General features: G+C 40.2%; 1 protein-coding gene across 1 annotated transcript; it reads left to right on the top strand.

Annotated features, from left to right (window-relative positions):
- The first annotated feature begins 4,269 nt into the window (after nucleotides 1-4,269).
- LOC115435328 (P2Y purinoceptor 14-like) lies at nucleotides 4,270-16,675 on the top strand. Its single transcript, XM_030157657.1, has 3 exons — nucleotides 4,270-4,410; nucleotides 11,568-11,824; nucleotides 15,873-16,675. The coding sequence occupies exons 1-3, from the start codon at nucleotides 4,270-4,272 to the stop codon at nucleotides 16,534-16,536; spliced, it is 1,062 nt and encodes a 353-aa protein (XP_030013517.1). The 3' UTR covers nucleotides 16,537-16,675.
- Nucleotides 16,676-20,350: the final 3,675 nt, after the last annotated feature.

The raw sequence follows: 20,350 nt of genomic DNA, 5'->3' as shown, positions 1-20,350 counted from the left end.
TGAATTCACCTCTAACATACACCATGGAGGATGGAGAGATTTAAACCAGAATAATAATTTTTGCATATGTGATGCCCAATAATAAAATTGGAAGTTTGGAAGGGACAGTCCAGCATTAAATTTACATCTCAGGAGAACAGCGATACGTATTCTGGGTGCCTTACCACACCATAAAAAACTAGAAATAACTTGATTGATACTTTTAAAGAAACTTTTTGGAAGGAATAAAGGTAGACATTGAAAAAGAAAAAGTAATTTTGGTAAAACATTCATTTTAATTATGTTAATTCGTCCTATAAGTGAAAGGGGCAAACTTCTCCATCTTTGAAGGTCAAACCTGATTTTAGATATTAAAGGGGAGAAATTAGCAGAAAATAAAGAGGTTAGTGTTCTTGTAACATGAATTCCAAGATAACTAAAGCCAGAGGGGTCCAGCCTAAAGGGGATACAGGACTGATCTAATTTTAGGGCTGAAGCATTAACAGGATAACATTCACTTTTGGAAACATTAATTTTATAACCTGAGAATGAGCCAAATTTCTGGAAGAAGGACAGTGTAAATGGTACTGATAAAATAGGTTCTGAGACGTATAACAATAGATCATCTGCATAAAGGGACAACTTAAATTCAGTACCGAAACGAGACATGCCAGTAAATGATGAAGATGACCTCAGATATATTGATAAGGGCTCTATAGCCAAAGTGAAAAGTAAAGGAGATAACGGACAACCCTGTCGGGTTCCACAGGCCAAAGTGAAATAAGGTGACTGAATGCCGTTAGTTGAGACACAGGCCTGTGGGGATGTATAAAGTAGACGTATCCATGAAATAAATCCCTCCCCAAACCCAAATTTCTTCAATACTGTAAATAAATAATTCCATTCGACCCTATCAAAAGCTTTCTCTGCATCAACTGCAATTACTACTTCAGGAATGGTTGTATCATTTTTAGAATAGATAATATTTAAAAGGGTACGAATATTGAAAAATAACTGACGGCCCTTAATAAACCCAGTTTGTTCCCCAGAAATAATTGTTGGGAGGATCTTCTCCAAACGATGGGCCAAAACTTTAGAAAGGATTTTGGCATCCACATTGATCAAAGACAGAGGTCTGTAAGAGTCGCAAAGTTTTGGATCCTTATCTTTTTTTAAGAGCAGACTTATGCAGGCTTGTCTCAAGGTTGGTGGGAGAGAGCCATTTTGCAGAGATTCATTGTATACGGCGTGTAATATAGGGGTTAGTTTAGATTGAAACCTTTTAAAAAATTCAACCGGGAATCCATCGGGGCCAGGAGCCTTGTTATTTTGCATGCTCTTAATAGCAAGGTTGATTTCCTGTAAAGTTATAGGTAAGTCAAGTTCCTTAACCACATCCGAGGTTATGGTTGGGAAATTAAGATAATCTAGGAAGATATTCATTTCAGTGGTGTCAGATGGAAATTCAGATTTATACAAAAAAGAATAAAATGAAGAGAAAACTAAATTAATTTTCTTAGGGTCAATTTGTAGTGTACCTGAAGGATCTTTTATCTGAGGAATTAAACGGGAGGCTGCTTGACGCCGCAGCTGATGTGCAAGCAGTCGATTGGCTTTGTCACCATGCTCGTAATATGTGGAACGAGATCTTAATAGGAGGCGCTCTGCGTAAGTTGTTGTCAGAAGATCAAACTCGGTCTGCAAAGCAACACGATCTTTTAGTAGCTTGGAAGAAGAAGAGGAGCTTAGTTGTCGATCAATTTCTCTAATTTTTAGCAGGAGCTCCTGATGTTTAGCTGTACGAGTTTTATTTGAATGTGCAGAATAGGAAATAATTTGGCCTCGTAAATAAGCCTTAAGTGACTCCCATAGCAGCGAACAAGAGATAGGTTCACTTTCACTCTGGTTTGTTCTAATAAAGTCATTAATTGAGGTTGTCATAAAATTATCAAATTTTTCATCTGACAGAAGTAAAGTGTTGAGCCTCCAAAAGGGGGAATATCTAGGTTGTGATGAAAATCGAATATCCAAAGAAAGAGGAGCATGGTCAGAAATTACTATAGGATGATAAGTAACTGTTGAGACTTTGGAGATTAGTTTAGCATCAATAAAAAAATAATCAATCCGAGAAAAAGACTTATGCATTTGGGAAAAGAAGGAGTATTCTTTTGCTCTAGGATTATTGAATCTCCAAGGATCAATGCAGCCACTCTTGGACATAAAATCTGAAAGTGTATTAGCCATTGAGGAGGGGGTCAGAGTTTTAGGAGTAGAACGATCTAAGATGGGATTAATAACACAGTTCATATCCCCTCCAAATATCAGAAGGTTGTTGTGTAGTGAAGGGAGAGATTCGAACAGCTTATTCATAAAATGTGGATCATCAATATTTGGGGCATAAATATTAACTAATAAAACAGGAACATTAAACAATGTCCCTGAAACTATCAAATATCTGCCATTTTTATCTGAAAAACTGTTAGATAGTGAAAACTGAACTGACTTATTAATTAGGATGGCGACCCCTCTGGCCCTAGAATTGAAACTGGAATGAAACATATCAGAGACCCATGGGCATTTAAGCCTAGCTTGGTCTGTGGTACGCATGTGAGTTTCCTGCAGGAACACTATATCGGCTTTGAGCCTTTTGAGATGAGCAAATACTCTTGATCTTTTAATCGGGCTCCCCATACCTTTAATATTCCAGCTCACAAACCTCACAGAAGAGTCAGTAAGAGCAGATCCTGTTATATTGCTAGTGTTTGAAGACATATCTAGATACTCTCAAAAAGCCAAACATGTGGAGGACCCCCTCCCCCAAAAGGAAAAAAAAGAAAGAAGGAAAGAAAGAAAGAAAAAAAAAAGGAAAGGGAAAAAAAAACAAAAACATCCCGTCCCCACCCACCCTCATAACAGCACTTACCCAGATCCCATCCCCAAACGATGGTGAACCCAGTGCAAACTCCAAAAGGAGTCAAATCCCTAATAGATAAGCTAACGGTTTTAGATCCAATGGTAGTAAATAACCAAAGATAACATAAGGCTCCTGCAAACTTGGCAAGAGTGAAGATGGTAACAAAAAACAAAAAAAACAAAAAACAAAGCACATATACATATAATTCACCATCAAAACGCATTTAATCGGTGGGGTGAAAATGTGATAACTGTCTGTTTTAAGTCCACAACAGCAGGAAATGTTCTCAGTTTTCTTACTTGGTCAGTGTCTTAATGAATGATCTGGCATCCTCCGGTGAGTTGAACTCTCTTTCGACCCCGTCATATGTGACACGGAGGCGCGCCGCGTAGAGTAGTCCGAACCATATCCCTGGAATGTCACGTAGTTGTCGGCGAATGTCCGTGAAGGCAGCACGAGCCCAGGCCGTCTTCGCGGTGTAATCGGGGAAGATGGAGATCGTCATGCCAGCCGTCTTGATCCGCTGATGGGCTCTGGCCTGCCGTAGAATATCAACGCAGTCCACATGATAATGTAGCCTTGCGATAATGGGACGGGGTCATTCACCGGCTTTGGGCTTGGGCTGGAGGGTACGGTGGATGCGGTCCAGGAGGGGCTCTTTATCCAGGTTTAGCGCCTCCTTCAGCATGGAGGAGATAGCAGTTGTAGTAGCGGAGATGGGTGAATCTTCAGGTACACCAATAATCCGTATATTGTTGCGACGAGACCTGGACTCTAGGTCCTCGCATTTCTTGACCACTTTTAAGAGTTTAGCCGACAGGTGATCTACTTTAGCCTGAAGTGAAACTATGTCGTCGGTACATGTGGACAGTGAAGTCTCCATTTCACCCACCGTGTGTTTCAGGGCGCCAAGGTCGGATTTAATGTTCGAAATGCTGAGCGACAGTTCAGATTTAATTGCCTGCAACTCGGTTTTAATGGAAGTTAAATTTTCATTCATGGCTGCCTGAAGCTCAGTTTTAAAAATAGCCGCCATCTCGTTACGCAGGGAATGCGGCAGCTCCTCCTTGTAATCCGGCATCACAGTTTCCTGTCTCGGGGAAGGGGGGTCACTGCGAGGCGAGGACGCCGTATGCTGAGTAGGCCTTTGAGTTGAAGCCGATGTATTACCCACATTTTTGGATTTAGCAGGCATTATAAACGGCAAAAGACGACTTGAAGACGTAAAAGTAAAAAAGACACACAAAAAAACCCACAATGATGTGCTTTACCGCTGTTTTCTGTGCTTGTTGCAGGAGCCCTAAAAGTTGCGTCTTACTCCATCGATACTTAAACCGGAAGTCCAAGATTTTCATTTTCAGAATAAACCTCAAAACATGAAGAACCTGAGAAGGTCGATGCAGCTGTTTAACCTGTCCATCATCAATGAGACCACAACTGAGGGTTTGACTCGCTGTCAGAAATTTAACCCTTCGGTCCATGTTTTCTTCATTGTGGCCTACAGCCTGGTGTTTCTGGTGAGCTTTCACTTGTTTTTCCAATTTAAAAGAAAATGTAGCAGGCAGACTGTGAAAATAAGTAACTCTAAGGACAACAGACCCAAAATAGATCAAGTGTCATCCTAACTTTATCTCTCCTCAAGCCACTCAGAGTTGCTGAAGATGTATCCGCCACTATAATTTTATCAGACTTTGTGGTTTACACGTCTTTTAATAACCTTTCTTGCTCATGAAGTCTAAGGTCAAATGTGCCAAGGTAACAACCCTTTAGATGTTGGTGACACACCATAGAAGCCAAGAGATGTAGTTCACTGATCCACTTCACTCAAAACTAAATGCTAAGTGACTTGTAAAATGATCTTTCATATCAATAAACATATATGTAATTAGTGACGTAATTCAACAGGACTTGGCCTTTAAATTAAGACTAAATATCGTACATCAGTGGTTCACAACCACGGGGGCCCGAGCACATGGAGGGGGGGGGGGGGGTTGCGAGTGACACCATTGTTCATGTGTGTGGGTGCATTAGCGATCACATCAACATCACAAGAGTATAAATCAATGGGCACATACCCCACCCGGTCGCAAATGTGTTTTCGGGAGGCAGCAGAGGGGAGCTCACTTTCACTTTCTCACAGCTTTATCTATAGAACTATAAAACCTACCACATCCTTCTCATACAGGGATATCGCATTACTTCTAAATAAATCATGGGGGGGCACCAGTAGTCTTATTGTCAAGTTGTTCTGGTTTGTTGATTCTTGCTGCCTCAAATTGAATAAAGGCACAAACGTCTGGAGGAGGTCTGGGCAACTGGACTTCACTCAAAAGATTCACAGGACAACTTTTTCCTCTTTTTTTTTTTTTTTTTTTTTTTTAATTAAAGTTCAGAGGCACAGGTCGTTTGGATGCACATACACTGAATGCCGTAATGGTCTTTAATCTTTAGGTGGAAAACCTTTAAACAATAAACAACACAGAAGCAAACAATTAATTGACCAATAAGTGCAAAATGCTATAAATACAAAATCACCATTATATAGAAAAATAAGAATTTACATGTAGATAAAATACAGTACAAAAATTGTTTAATTTAAATTAACAAGAAATATATAATAATATATAATATATTTAACATGTCTGAATAAATAGAATAAGCAGAAACAAAAAATCCAATTAAATGAATTCAATTAACAATATTCAAACCCAACAAACTCACTACTATAATAAACTGACATAATTGGACAACTGAAATCCTGTGCCCAGGCAATTTACATTTAGAATACATGATCATATTTAATATAAACCACAAATAACCCAACTGTTTAATAAAAAACCACCCACCGCTGCAGTTACAAACAGGCAGCTTTAAGTTTAACCCTTTAAACCGCGTTTGCGCTTCGGTGCACTCACACACAACAGCACATTAATGTGAGACTATCATTATGATCAAATGATCGCAGTTCTCGTGCAGCACATAAACTAAACATTTCCCAAATAGTCTCACCGGCTGCCCCTCCGCAGTTTCCAAATGTCTGTTGTGCAGCAGTCTGTAGTTTGCATACACTCAAAAATAGAGGTACGAGATCAGAACATTTATGTACCTATAAGTACATTTTTTAAGAATGTTCTCTCAAAAGTACAATATTGTTCTTTAGGAGGCCAGAATTGCACCTTTAGACTATGAAAAAGGGTCCAAAGTTCTGTAAAGTACAAATTTGTACTATAAGGTACCCTGCCGCATTAAAAAATGTGTGTAGACCATGAGAATAGGCTATAGGCTAGGAGAACTGAACAGTAGGCCTAATTATAGTTAAAACATTAGGCTTAGCACATTATTTATTATATGTCATACTGTAATTACTCTATATTATATTTAATAATAATTTGTGTTTTAATTTAATAGCCCAATTAGCTCAATGATAGTAGTCTAATAATTTATTTAGCTTATTAGAACCTCTGATTATTGCATGTCTTGATGTCGTAGCTTGCCTATGCCGTTTTTTTTTTTGTTTTTTTTTTCTCAATTAGGCCACCAGTTCAAACTTTAAACATCATGGCATTATTAACTATACGAGAGTTTTCTTTCTATGTAAAGTACTTAAAGGTGGGGTCTGAGATGTTTTTCTGGAGCATTTTTTTATTATATTCCTTAAAATCCCCTTCACACCCTGATTACAACTAATTAATTAAATGCTCTAACACAAATTTAAAAAATCAGGCACCTGTGGAACGGGCAGGACTGATAAAACACCATCCAATCATTTTGAGCGCCCGCTCGAAATGATTGAACGGTGATATGTCTATCAAACTCAACTTCCATTCAGCCCTCCCCCCGTCCCCCCTCTGCGTGTGCCCCTCCTCGCCTTCCCACAGGTTGGAACCTTGTACAGGAAGCGTAGCCAGAGTTTGGCTATATTAGGATGGAAAGTTCATCTGCAAACTGTTTTGTCACTAACATAAACCACTAGGAAATGTAACATTAGTCACATAGGTCTGAACTGGGGCTGTTCTGGAAGAGTGGGGGTGTTAGAGGAGACTGAATGAGGTATGGATGGATACGTGAGCCAGAGGCTCAGTGGCGGCCGTAGTCAGGATAGGAGCCTGAGGTGTACGGGACCGGAGCAGGTGACGGAGCCTCAGCCGGTTTCGGAGACGGTTCGGCCGGACCGGACCGGACCGGACTGTAGACGGCGTCGGAGCCCAACCCGGGTATGGAGCAGAGCCTCACGGTAATTGATGCCGTGCAGCGCTCGTGAACCCTCGGGAACAAGCATTGCGCATGCCACCATTCTGGAGGCGTGGCTTCAGAGGGTCATCTGAAGAAAGGGGTTTGGACTTTTGAACTCAGTATTTTCAAAATGTAACTAGCTCAAACCGTTTTTCCAAGATCTCAGACCCCACCTTCAAGGTACAAAAATGGACCCTTTCGAAAGGGTACAGAAATGTCTCTCAAAAAAGTACACCCCCAGCGACAAGCATTTGTACCCTTTTAAGTACAAGCTGGTACCTCTATTTTTGAGAGTGTAGGAGCCGCAGCGGCGTCTGCTCTGCCCTTTTATCAGTTGCAGCACTGTCTCATTTGAGACACCTGCAGCGTTTCAGAACAGTGTGTATGATGACACAGCGCACAGCTGAGCCCAATGTGATCCTGATTGAGCTGATCTGTGCTGTGGCCTCTAAATTTCACACTTTTTAAAAAATCTTTTCCCCTTTTTCTCCTTCCTCCATGTTCTTTCCCACAGTGAATTAAAACCAGTTTGACTTTACACTTCTGATACCATTAGTGGGGCATGGTTCAAAAAAGGTTGAGAAACCCTGATGTACAAATTTTAGAGCTTCTTTTATATTTATTTCCTGACAAACAGCGCTACTACAGATGTGATGGAAAAGTCACATAACAATGCTGTCAAGGAAGTGTATGAAGCTAACTTTTCACAAAGTTTACTAGCGCTTCATGTATGTTTCTACGGAAGCGTATTGCATTCACAAAAAAAAATAATTTCGGCTCTGTTTTTCTGAATTAATGAGATAATTATCTCATAATTACGAGAAAAAATAAGTTTAAAAAAAAATCGGCGCTGTTTTTCTGAGTTTATGAGATACTGTTTCCTGAAAAAAAAAAAAAAAGCACTGTTTTTATGAGTTTATGAGATACTGTTTCCTGAAAAAAAAAAAAAAAGCTCTGTTTTTATGAGTTTACGAGATACTGTTTTCCGGAAAAAAAAAAAAAAAAGCTCTGTTTTTATGAGTTTACGAGATACTGTTTTCCGGAAAAAAAAAAAAAAAAAGCTCTGTTTTTATGAGTTTACGAGATACTGTTTTCCGAAAAAAAAAAAAAAGCTCTGTTTTTATGAGTTTACGAGATACTGTTTTCCGGAAAAAAAAAAAAAAAGCTCTGTTTTTATGAGTTTACGAGATACTGTTTTCCGAAAAAAAAAAAAAAAAGCTCTGTTTTTATGAGTTTACGAGATACTGTTTTCCGAAAAAAAAAAAAAAAAGCTCTGTTTTTATGAGTTTACGAGATACTGTTTTCTGAAAAAAAATAAAATGTGGCTGTGTTTCTGTGTCAGTGGGACAGTGGTCCCTGGTCCAGGCAGGAGCTCCTTCTATCTGTGCTGCTGAAAGCCTCTCGGGGGAGCGTGAAGTTGTTTCCGTTCTCGTAACCGGTTCCGATTACGGATCATGGAACTAGTTTCGTTCACAGAAATCAGAACCAAGCCCCGCTTTGTGCACGGATCAAGCCCTTCAAGCACACCGGCGCTCGGAGCCTGTAACCCGGCTTCCTGACAGGGCACGACCGCGGTGATGGGAGCTGGCATTAATGAAGTCAAATAAAATGACATTCACAAGCATTAAAGAAAATATACACAGCAGAAGAGTGCAAATGTGGATTCATTTATTTGTCGGACCTGATGGAAAGCATTAGTCAGAACTAGATCCATGGAGGAGCGGCTTGGTGTACCGGTTCGTCCCCCCTCCAATAACTTTCCATCAGGTCCAGGTGGACAGCTATCCGCTCCCCGGTGTGTAAGCCGGACTGGAGCGGGTGGACGGAGCAGCTCAACTGTCAGAACAGCGGCGCTTGGAGCCTGTAGCCGGCTTCCTGACAGGACAGGACGTGGTGATGGGAGTTGGCATTAATGAAGTCAAATAAAATGACATTCACCATGATTAAAGAAAATATGCGTCTTGGTGTCCCGGTTCACCCCCCACCCCCGGACAGCTTTCCATCAGGTCCAGGTGGAAAGCTATGGGGGTGGGGGGTGAACCGGGGCACCAAGAGCTCCTCCACGGATCTAGTTCTGACTAATGCGTTCCATTAGGTCCGACAAATAAATGAATACACATTTGCACTCTTCTGCTGTGTATATTTTCTTTAATGCTGGTGAATGTCATTTTATTTGACTTCATTAATGCCAGGACCTGGAGTACGCTGCTGACACCATCCTGCTCAGCACATCCTACAGTCAGCTGACAGATGCTCTGGGCAGTTACAGTGAAGAGGCACAGAAGCTTGGCCTCCAAGTGAACTGGACAAAAACCAACCTCACGCATGTCAGTGATGGGCCAGATCCACCTCCCTTGCAGCTTAGTAATGACATTGTAGAACCTGTCAAGAGCTTTGTGTATCTGGGGTGATGACAGACAACGGGGACCTAAAACCAGAGATTACCCACAGAAGGGCCCTGGCAGCATCAGCTCTGATGTCTCTCTGGAAACCACTGTGGCGGAACCAGACCATCTCACGCAGGACGAAGCCCCGGATCTACAACTCTGCCGTCCTCTCCATCCTGCTCTATGGCTCGGAAACACGGCCCTTAAACCAGATTCTGGCTGCCAGAATAGGTGGCTTTGATAGCAGGGCTCTCAGAACCATCGAAAACATCAGGTGGACCCGGCGGGTTTCCAATCAGGTGCTTGGAGCCCGCACACGCCAACCCAAAGCATCCAGCCTGGCCGCGCAACGTCGCCCCCGCTGGTTCGGTCATGTCCTCCGCCTCCCTCCTGACCATCCAACAAGAGCCATCCTTCAGTTTCACCCAAAGGCCGCAGACTGGAAACGACCACAAGGCAAGTCCCGCACCCGATGGCTCGACGTCATTGCAGGCGACCTCCGACAACATGGAGTTACCATGGAGGACGCAGAGCAGCTGGCACAGGACCACCAGCCATGGAAAACACTGGTTCACCTGGTCGGCCCAATGCACCGGGACAGGACACCCGCCCCATGGCAGGAGTCCTAGTAGTAGTGGTAGTCATTAATGCCAACTCCCATCACCGCGTCCTGTCCTGTCAGGAAGCCGGGCTACAGGCTCCAAGCGCCGGGGTTCTGTCGAGTTGAGCTGCTCCGTCCACCCGCTCCAGTCCGGCTTACACACCGGGGAGCGGATAGCTGTCCACCTGGACCTGATGGAAAGTTATTGGAGGGGGGACGAACCGGTACACCAAGCCGCTCCTCCATGGATCTAGTTCTGACTAATGCTTTCCATCAGGTCTGACAAATTAATGAATCCACATTTGCACTCTTCTGCTGTGTATATTTTCTTTAATGCTGGTGAATGTCATTTTATTTGACTTCATTAATGCCAACTCCCATCACCGCGGTCGTGCCCTGTCAGGAAGCCGGGTTACAGGCTCCGAGCGCCGGTGTGCTTGAAGGGCTTGATCCGTGCACGAAGCGGGGCTTGGTTCTGATTTCTGTGAACGAAACTAGTTCCATGATCCGTAATCGGAACCGGTTATGAGAACGGAAACAACTTCACGCTCCCCCGAGAGGCTTTCAGCAGCACAGATAGAAGGAACTCCTGCCTGGACCAGGGACCACTGTCCCACTGACAGAGAAACACAGCCACATTTTATTTTTTTTTCAGAAAACAGTATCTCGTAAACTCATAAAAACAGAGCTTTTTTTTTTTTTTCCGGAAAACAGTATCTCGTAAACTCATAAAAACAGAGCTTTTTTTTTTTTTTTTTTTCCGGAAAACAGTATCTCGTAAACTCATAAAAACAGAGCTTTTTTTTTTTTTTTTTTCGGAAAACAGTATCTCGTAAACTCATAAAAACAGAGCTTTTTTTTTTTTTTCCGGAAAACAGTATCTCGTAAACTCATAAAAACAGAGCTTTTTTTTTTTTTCAGGAAACAGTATCTCGTAAACTCATAAAAACAGAGCTTTTTTTTTTTTTTTCCGGAAAACAGTATCTCGTAAACTCATAAAAACAGAGCTTTTTTTTTTTTTTTTTTTTCGGAAAACAGTATCTCGTAAACTCATAAAAACAGAGCTTTTTTTTTTTTTTCAGGAAACAGTATCTCATAAACTCATAAAAACAGAGCTTTTTTTTTTTTTTTTCAGGAAACAGTATCTCATAAACTCAGAAAAACAGCGCCGATTTTTTTTTTTAACTTATTTTTTCTCGTAATTATGAGATAATTATCTCATTAATTCATAAAAACAGAGCCGAAATTATTTTTTTTTGTGAATGCAATACGCTTCCGTATGTTTCCATTAATTTTGTATTTAATTATATTTGCTGTTTAATGATTCATAGTGAGTTTATACAGTAGTAGTAAAAAGTTTGCAAAAACCCTTAAAATTTACATAATCTCAAATATTAGTTTGAAATAGCTCCTGTTAAACATTACAGTGACTCTTCCTCTCCGTCCACTGTAGGTGGGTTTGCTCCTCAATGGGTTCATCCTTAAGTTTGTTTTCTGTCAACGTCAGAAGTCGTCTAGAAGTATCATGGTCTACCTGAAGAATCTGGCAGCTGCAGATTTCATGCTCAGCCTTTCCCTTCCTTTCCACATCATGCATTCAGCCAATAACTCCATCAACATCCTCCGGCTCTACTGCAGATTTGGCTACACCATCTTCTACCTCAACATGAACACCAGCATCCTGTTTATGACTTACATTGCTTATAACAGGTACTAAAAGTGACACCCTCTTGACCAAATATTATCACATCTGGCTAAAAAAAAACAAAAAAAACAAAAAACAAAACAAAACAAAAAAACACTGCCAAAATATCCAGCTCCAGGTTTCAAAATGGCAGTCCGCAAATCAGTGAGTGAGGTCATAGTGGTTCTGTCCCATATTTTGTACAGTTTATAGTGTCAAGTTCCTTAATCCTAACAAAAACAGTAGTTTTGGTTATTAATAAATAACCAAAACTACTGTGTGTAGTGTGTATGTACAGGTATATAAATATACCTGTAAATATATATAAAAGCAATAAACTAACTAGAACTAACAGAATTACAACACAAGAATGTCAATGAACCTAATGAAGACAGCAAAATGACGTTGCTTATCTGTACCACTACAGTAATGAAGCAAATCTAATGACCACGCTGTTACAAATGTGACATTTATTTGAAAAAAAAAACAAAGAAAAATCACAGTTGATGAGAATGTAGCCCCAGTCATAACTTAAAAGTGCAGGAGACTGTTATGGAAATGTTCAACTGATAACCCACACACAAAGAGGAGGAGAGAAAGTTAGAGTTAAAATAAATAAATGCATTTATTGAGAAGTCAATCACAGAGAAACTCTGTAAGTGAAGTCTGATTAAACAAGAGAAAACTAAAGATTATATAGAACCAAATCCAACCCCCTCAAACTATGATGTCATTCCTTACGTACATCGTACCACCCCATACTACTCCTTCTCTGCTCCGTGAAGAGGTCATGATGACCTCTTCACTCTAACCTTGCTTGGATCATATCTGGAGTGCAGGCGCCATCCTCTTTCTAGACATTCAGACATTTAGGTGTTTGGGTTTTAACTCAAGGCAAGAACTCCGTTCCTGGGTTGGGGGTGTTACAGAGTGGTAAACATCACACATAATGAATAATGACTCAGCATTAAAAGAAGATGTACTAACAGTATAAAATATAAAGAGTATAAAATATAAAAAGTAAATTTTTCCACCACAAGACTTTCGTGACCAATTTTTCATCAAATCTGTAAAACCCCAATCATAGCCAAATGCCGCGTTTCCACTACGTGGTATTGGCTCGACTCGACTCGGCCTTTTGCATCTCCATTATGAAAAAGGACCTGGAATCTGGTACCCAGTACTAGTTTTTTGGTATCACCTCCGCCGAGGTTCCAGGACTGGGGACCAGGTATTAAAATGTGACGTATAAACACTGCAGACCACTGATTGGTCAGAGAGTCGTCTCTGTGACCCGCTGTTTTACAAAAAAAGAGGCGGAAGTTTAAAGTAAATATAGCGGTAAGTTAATCCACATGATAGCCCACAAAACTAGACCATGGTTTGTCCAGGAGGTTCAGATGTAAAAATTCAGCGTTAGCTTGATGAGACAACGAGCGAGTTTACCAGCAACTCTCTGAGCAGACAACATGGAAGTAATGCGCTGCATCGCTATGATGTCCAGGTACTGTAAAGTCAGTAGTATACTGTAATGGAAACAGTCTCCAGGAATAGGATCTGGTACCCGAGTTGAGTCGAGCCAAGCTGAGTCGAGCCAAGCTGAGTCGAGCCGGTTCCACGTAGTGGAAATGCGGCATAAGTATCACGAATCCGTAAGTCTTTCTGTGATTACTCAACTGAATCTCTTGCATCATGGTGAACAATTTTGAAGTGTACTCCACTATAAACAAACCATTTGTTTACAAACAGAGCAGGTAGGTAACTCAGGCATCTTCGGAATTTTGTCACAACGTGCATTGTGGGAAGTGGAGGTTCGTGCAGCCACCTGGCAGCAGCATGAAAAAGCAACGATGGGAGTTTTATAGATGTGATGAAAAATTGGTCATGAAAGTCTCCCACAGCTTCAAGAAGAGATGACGACTTTGCAAACAAAGTCTGAGGATAGTAGTTGAAGCAGGTAGATGTAGATGTCATATCAATCATTACATTATTTCATGTAGAATTCCTGTTGTTTGTTAATTATCCATTGGTCATAGCAACAGTCTCTGACTAAAACCAAGTCAAGGTGAGACTGAATCCAGCCAGAGACCAGACTAGATCCACAGTAAGGTTTTACTGCCACTAAGTTTTTCAAATATTACAGATGGATATGATGTACGAGATGCCATGATTCCCGTTCCCTGTGATTTGCAGAATGAGGAGGCATGTGGAAAGACAAATTAATTTTACAAACATTTTACCCCTAAAATGGGGTGTTAATCTGCAATCATTTACATTAATGATACTTACAATAATCTCACTTGTCACATGCTTTTGAGAAATGGGACCATGTCTGAGAGGTCCATTCCTGTGTTGATTCCTGGTGTAGTCTCATGACGGTGGAGTGAGTGAACAGACTCAAAAACAGAATTATAAATTATATTATCTTCCTCTCCGTGTCAAACCAAATTCCTGAACAACCATGCTGATTGGTTGTTTAGCAGGTCAGTGCTGGGACATCCTTTGCAAATGACATTTACGAAGACAGATGATCTTAAGGAATGAGCCTAATGGACTCGGTTTTGACACTAAGCTGACCTTTTGCCTCTCAACATCTGTGTTCCATCATTCTTGCTTATCCAGAGGTGAAGATGAACCCAGAGACGAACAAAAGACTGAATGACAAAAATCACTATATGTGCCATGTTAATAATGTATTACATTATGTGTTAATGTTAATTAACTCAGCATGTTAACTCTTTTATGCACGTAAGACTTAAGCCATTTGTCTGACCTGTGGTTTCACATATGTGTGTCCTGATCATGTTCACGGTGAATTATGTGAAAGTAAGAGTATCACTGCTTATAGCATGTCTGAATAATCATGCTATTATTTTACTGATACTTAAGTGAGGTTACAGGTGATGTATAAAGTTTAAGTGATCTTATTTAAGGATCTTATTTAAGGATGCAAAGTTTTCTTACAAGGTTGCCCACAGTCCTCTCCCCCTCTGTCTTCCCAAGAGGGAAGAGAAACGTGATACTTTTGAATATTCACGAGGAGGCGTTTTCCCGCCGAAAACAGACAAAGAAGGCAACGCCCCAAGGCATCGATAACTCATCTATATTCACGAGGAAGGTGTGGCAAGTTGGTTTTTGGACAGAACTATAAAGGTGAATGAAACCAACTTTTCAACAGAGTCTTTTCCACCTCTTCTGGGCTCTCACAGAGCAGAGAAGAGTCCTGTCCATCTTCTGGGCCCTCACCTACGCAGAGAGTCTTTTCCACCTTTTCTGGGCTCTCACCTACGCAAAGAGCTTTCTCCAAGGAGTCTTGACCATCTCCTTGGCTCTCAGAGCTGTTCCATCTTCTCCTGGCGAGCTTTCCAGAACCAGCCGCCAGAGCCAGCTGTGAATCTCCTCCAGCCAGCAGAACTTCAGAACATCAGAGCTTCAGAACTTCAGAACTCCAGACCTTCAGGCCTCCAGCGCAAGCACGTCGCTTCACAGCCTGTTCCTGCTTCGAACTACGTCAGAAGACTTCATCCATCCGCCGTCAAGGCCGTGCCAGTTGCTGCATCCGCACAGCAACAACTTGTAAGAAAACTTGCTCCTGATTTATCTGAGTTGGTGTTATTCCAATTTAAGTAGGTTTACCTCAACGTAACCTCACTAACATTATAATATCTTGAATATAGCTATCTGCCAGCTTAATCTACATATTCTCCTGTCCATAATCTCCTGCTCCTTTGGTTGTATTTGTCTCTTGTCTTTATGTTATTTGTGTGTCTTAGTTTAGTTAATAAAGTATTTATATGTATATAAATCCATTGCCTCAGTTGTGCTTTGTGTACTATTATTCACACATGGGTTCACTGTGCAGTCCACGAACTATCACCTTTGCAAGACTTCTAAATTATTGTTTTGGGTTGATTTAAGTTTAAGCTTAATTATAAATCTATGGTTAAATTAATCAATAAATCAACACTCAATTAATAAATAATTTGGTATCCTATTCTTGCTACACTGGATTCTTTGCATATGTGTTTTGAATAGTTGGATCATAGTTATTGTTGTTGTCTTCTTCTCTTACAGATATCTAAAGATCATCTGTTCTAATAAAACTCACATCCTACAGACGGTGCGAGGTGCCTGCATCGTCTCTATATTTACATGGGTTTTTATGCTAACCAGCTATGTCAGCTATGTTTCTGTCGCACTTGTCACAGAAAACAACCTGACACCGATCCCCAATCACTGTCAAGATTTCCACAGTACACAGCTCAGTGTGTTCACCAAAGTTCTCAACCCCTGTGTGTTAACTGTCTTTGTGTCTATCCTCATGTTTATTGTCTTCATCTACAACCGCATATCCCATAAAGTGTCAGTGGTTCAGCAGAATCAGGTGACATCCTCCAACTGTAAAAAGTTGGCCAAGTCACGTCGGAACATGCGAGTGTTGGTCAGTGTCTTCTGTATTTGCTTCATCCCCTACCGCCTGGTTAACTTTTTCCATAATTTCCTTGGGTGTTCTTGGAGCTCAGTGCTTAACTTCATGCATGAACTGACCCGTGTATTATCAGCTGTGAATATTTGCCTGGACCCCTTCATCTACTTCATCTTCTGCAAGGACTTCCGGGAGCAGCTGAGACTGAAAAATGTGTTCTTCTTACGGAGAGACACACCAGAACTGAACATGGAGAGAGAGCCACAAAATGAAGCTGAGCCCAGTATCCAGTCCAACAGCGACAGCAGCTGATCTCAAAGTCGGCCCACATCAGCTGGTGGTTCAGCTCATTCTCATCCATACTGGTGACAAATCTCATGCACCACATTTAAAAAGCTGGTTACCTTGTTATTGTTAACACCGTTGCTTAACATACTACTTCTAAGACACAACCCAGCTCTTCCTCTTCATTATTGCCTTTTCTGTCCATGTTATAATGTTATGGCTGATTGGTGTCAGTATCACATATTGTAAATGGTGTTCAAATGGCTCCACATTCAGAGTCTTACTATAATTAGAATTGTACAAAATGTTTGGTCTAACTGAACTAAAATGTTTAACAGAAAACTGCAAAAATCATCTGTTATTTCTTTTTCAGACTTTACTTTGTTTGATTATTGATTGTCTGTTTATTCTAAAAAAAAAAAAAAAGTTGTGAGGATGACAATAAGTCTGACATGTAACATCATTACTTCATCTTTGTAGAAGGAACTTAATGTTCTTTGGTTGTAAAACACATCAGGTTTATCATAACTTTTAGATAATCTCCATTCTTACTTGTTTGTTTTGTTTTGCTCAAATTCACTTTTGTTATGTTAAAAGTGTTTGATTAAAAATTGCCATGAGCTGAGATATACTGAAATATTTGTGGTGGATTTTAATGGTGTGTACATAACCACTGTGTTCAGCTGTAACCATTTTTTTTCTTTTAATGTTTTTTGTTTTTTTAGTAATCTTTTTTTAAATATTGCATCTGTCACTATTGATTTTGGACTCTTTCATCTTGGCCTTGAGCTCAATAAACTTCACAGGAAACAAAAGCCCTGCACTTTCATGTCCTTCCTCATAATGCTCTAGAAAGTTTCTCACACTTTGATTTGAGACAGTGTTGTTTATCAATCCAAGAACAATTATTTGTAAACCCACCAAAAAACTGTGCCTGCAGTAAAATTGCATCTTTTCCATTGACGTTACCAGAATTTCCAAACTCAGATCATTTAATTAAAGGTTCATTGTTTGATTTTTGGTGGCATCTAGTGGTTGCTTACCATGTTTGTTGGTGTCACCTCATTAACACAAATATAATAAGGGACACAAACTATGAAGTGCTGTAGAAACACAAAAGTATTGTTTCATCATTTGGTGCAGGTTCATGTCTGCACAGTCACTTCTTGCTAAAGGTCAACTTCTCCTGTCAGATAAACTCAGCACTTTTGGGCAATGCAATCTATTTGTGTCCCATAGGAAGTGGTTTCTTAAACCCTGAGTATTGTGAGGACATTTCTCTCTTTAACACACAAATTAAACAGTATCTGTTGCTTTGCAGAAGCTTATACTAGACATCCACTCAGACATATTCAGACAGGGCAGTACTCAAAGACACAGGTACAGTAAGTTTTAACACAACACAAATACAAATAAAGATTTGACTCACTGTCTTGAATTCAGTGCTTCAACCAAGGTCTTCACTGTTGCATACACTCCAGTGTTTCTGGTAAGCTTTTGTCCATTTTCTATTTTCTTTCTTTGATTAAAAAAACACCATATTCCAAATATGAAAGGGGTAACCCAGGGGTCGGCGACCCGCAGCTCCGGAGCCACATGCGGCTCTTTCATCCTTATGTTGCGGCTCTGCATGGCTTGGGAAAATAAATTATAAGTGTCCGATTGAAGTGTATGTTATTTGTCTCAAAAACGTGTATCATGTCTTCTTATTAAGTTAAAGTTTTTAACTTCTTTCTTCAGACCTTGTGCAATTTCGGTGATCAGCATTCGCCTTCTTCAGAGACGTTTGACAGCACTTGACGTGTCAGCCGGCATGTGCGGAATGCCCTGCGACACCAAAACTGCACAATATCTGAACAAAGTATTTTATTTGTGTTTGTTCGTTTGTTTAATTGGAGTTGTAAATTGTAAGATTATTGTGATCTCGAAATATTAAAATAAAATTATATATATATATATATATATATATATATATATATATATATATATATATATATGTATATATATATATATATATATATATATATATATTGTAGCCGGATGACGGTGGAGTGAGTGAACAGACTCAAAAACAGAATTATAAATTATATTATCTTCCTCTCCGTGTCAAACCAAATTCCTGAACAACCATGCTGATTGGTTGTTTAGCAGGTCAGTGCACGGACATCCTTTGCAAATGACATTTACGAAGACAGATGATCTTAAGGAATGAGCCTAATGGAACTTGCTTACACTTAGTGACTGTTGTCCTCTCAACATCTGTGTTTCATTATGTGCTCATCCAGAGGTGAAGATGAACCCAGAAACGAACAAAGGACTGAATGATAAAATCCCTATATGTGCCATGTTAATAATGTATTACATTATGTGTTAATGTTGATTAACTCAGCACGTTAACTCTTTATTTGCATGTAATACTTAAGCCATTTGTCTGACCTGTGGTTTCAGATATGTGTGTCCTGATCATGTTCACGGTAAATTATGTGAAAGTAAGAGTATCACTGCTTATAGCATGTCTGAATAATCATGCTATTATTTTACTGATGCTTAAGTGAGGTTACAGGTGATGTACAAAGTTTAAGGATCTTATTTCAGGATCTTATTTAAGGTTGGGAGAAGTTTTCTTACAAGTCTGCATGAGGTCCTCTCTCCCTCTCCTAAGGGGGGGAGAGAGAGATGATACTCTGAAATATGTAAATGACCAGCAAAAGGAGGCGTTTTCCCGCCGAAAACAGGCAAAGAAGGCAACGCCCCAAGGCATCGATAACTCATCTATATGCACGAGGAAGGCGTGGCAAGCTGGTTTTTGGACAAACTATAAAAGTAAATGAAACCAACTTTTCAGCAGAGCTTTTTCCACCCTCGCTGCTCTCACCTACGCAAAGAGCTTTTTCCACCCTCGCTGCTCTCACCTAAGCAAAGAGTCTTTTCCATCTCGGGGGGTCTTTTCCACCTCTCCCAGGCTCTCACAGAGCAGAGCAGAGCTTTCTCCAAGGAGTCTTGACCATCTCCTTGGCTCTCAGAGCTGTTCTATCCTCTAAGCTCTCCAAAGAGCTTTATCATCTTCGCTGTTCTCCATCTTCTCCTGGTGAGCTTTCCAGAACCAGCCGCCAGAGCCAGCTGTGAACCTCCTCCAGCCAGCAGAACTTCAGACCTTCAGGCCTCCAGCGCAAGCACGTCGCTTCACAGCCTGTTCCTGCTTCGAACTACGTCAGAAGACTTCATCCATCCGCCGTCAAGGCCGTGCCAGTTGCTGCATCCGCACCGCAACAACTTGTAAGAAAACTTGCTCCTGATTTATCTGAGTTGGTGTTATTCCAATTTAAGTAGGTTTACCTCAATGTAACCTCACTAACATTATAATATCTTGAATATAGCTGTCTGCCAGCTTAATCTACATATTCTCCTGTCCATAATCTCCTGCTCCTTTGGTTGTATTTGTCTCTTGTCTTTATGTTATTTGTGTGTCTTAGTTTAGTTAATAAAGTATTTATATGTATATAAATCCATTGCCTCAGTTGTGCTTTGTGTACTGTTATTCACACATGGGTTCATCTGTGCAGTCAACGAACTATCAACCTATGCAAGATTTCCAAATTATTGTTTTGAGTTGATTTAAGTTTAAGTTTGGTTATAAATCTATAATTAAATTAATCAATAAATCAACACTCAATTATTAAATAATTTGGTATCCTATTCTTGTTACAATATATATATATATATATATATATAAATATATATATATATATAGATAGATAGATAGATAGATAGATAGATAGATAGATAGATAGATAGATAGATAGATAGATAGATATAGATATATATATTATTATTATTATTT

Source organism: Sphaeramia orbicularis, chromosome 16, assembly GCF_902148855.1.
Source record: "Sphaeramia orbicularis chromosome 16, fSphaOr1.1, whole genome shotgun sequence".
In the NCBI taxonomy this organism is placed as follows: Eukaryota; Metazoa; Chordata; class Actinopteri; order Kurtiformes; family Apogonidae; genus Sphaeramia; species Sphaeramia orbicularis.
This window is presented reverse-complemented; position numbering and strand designations above follow the sequence as displayed.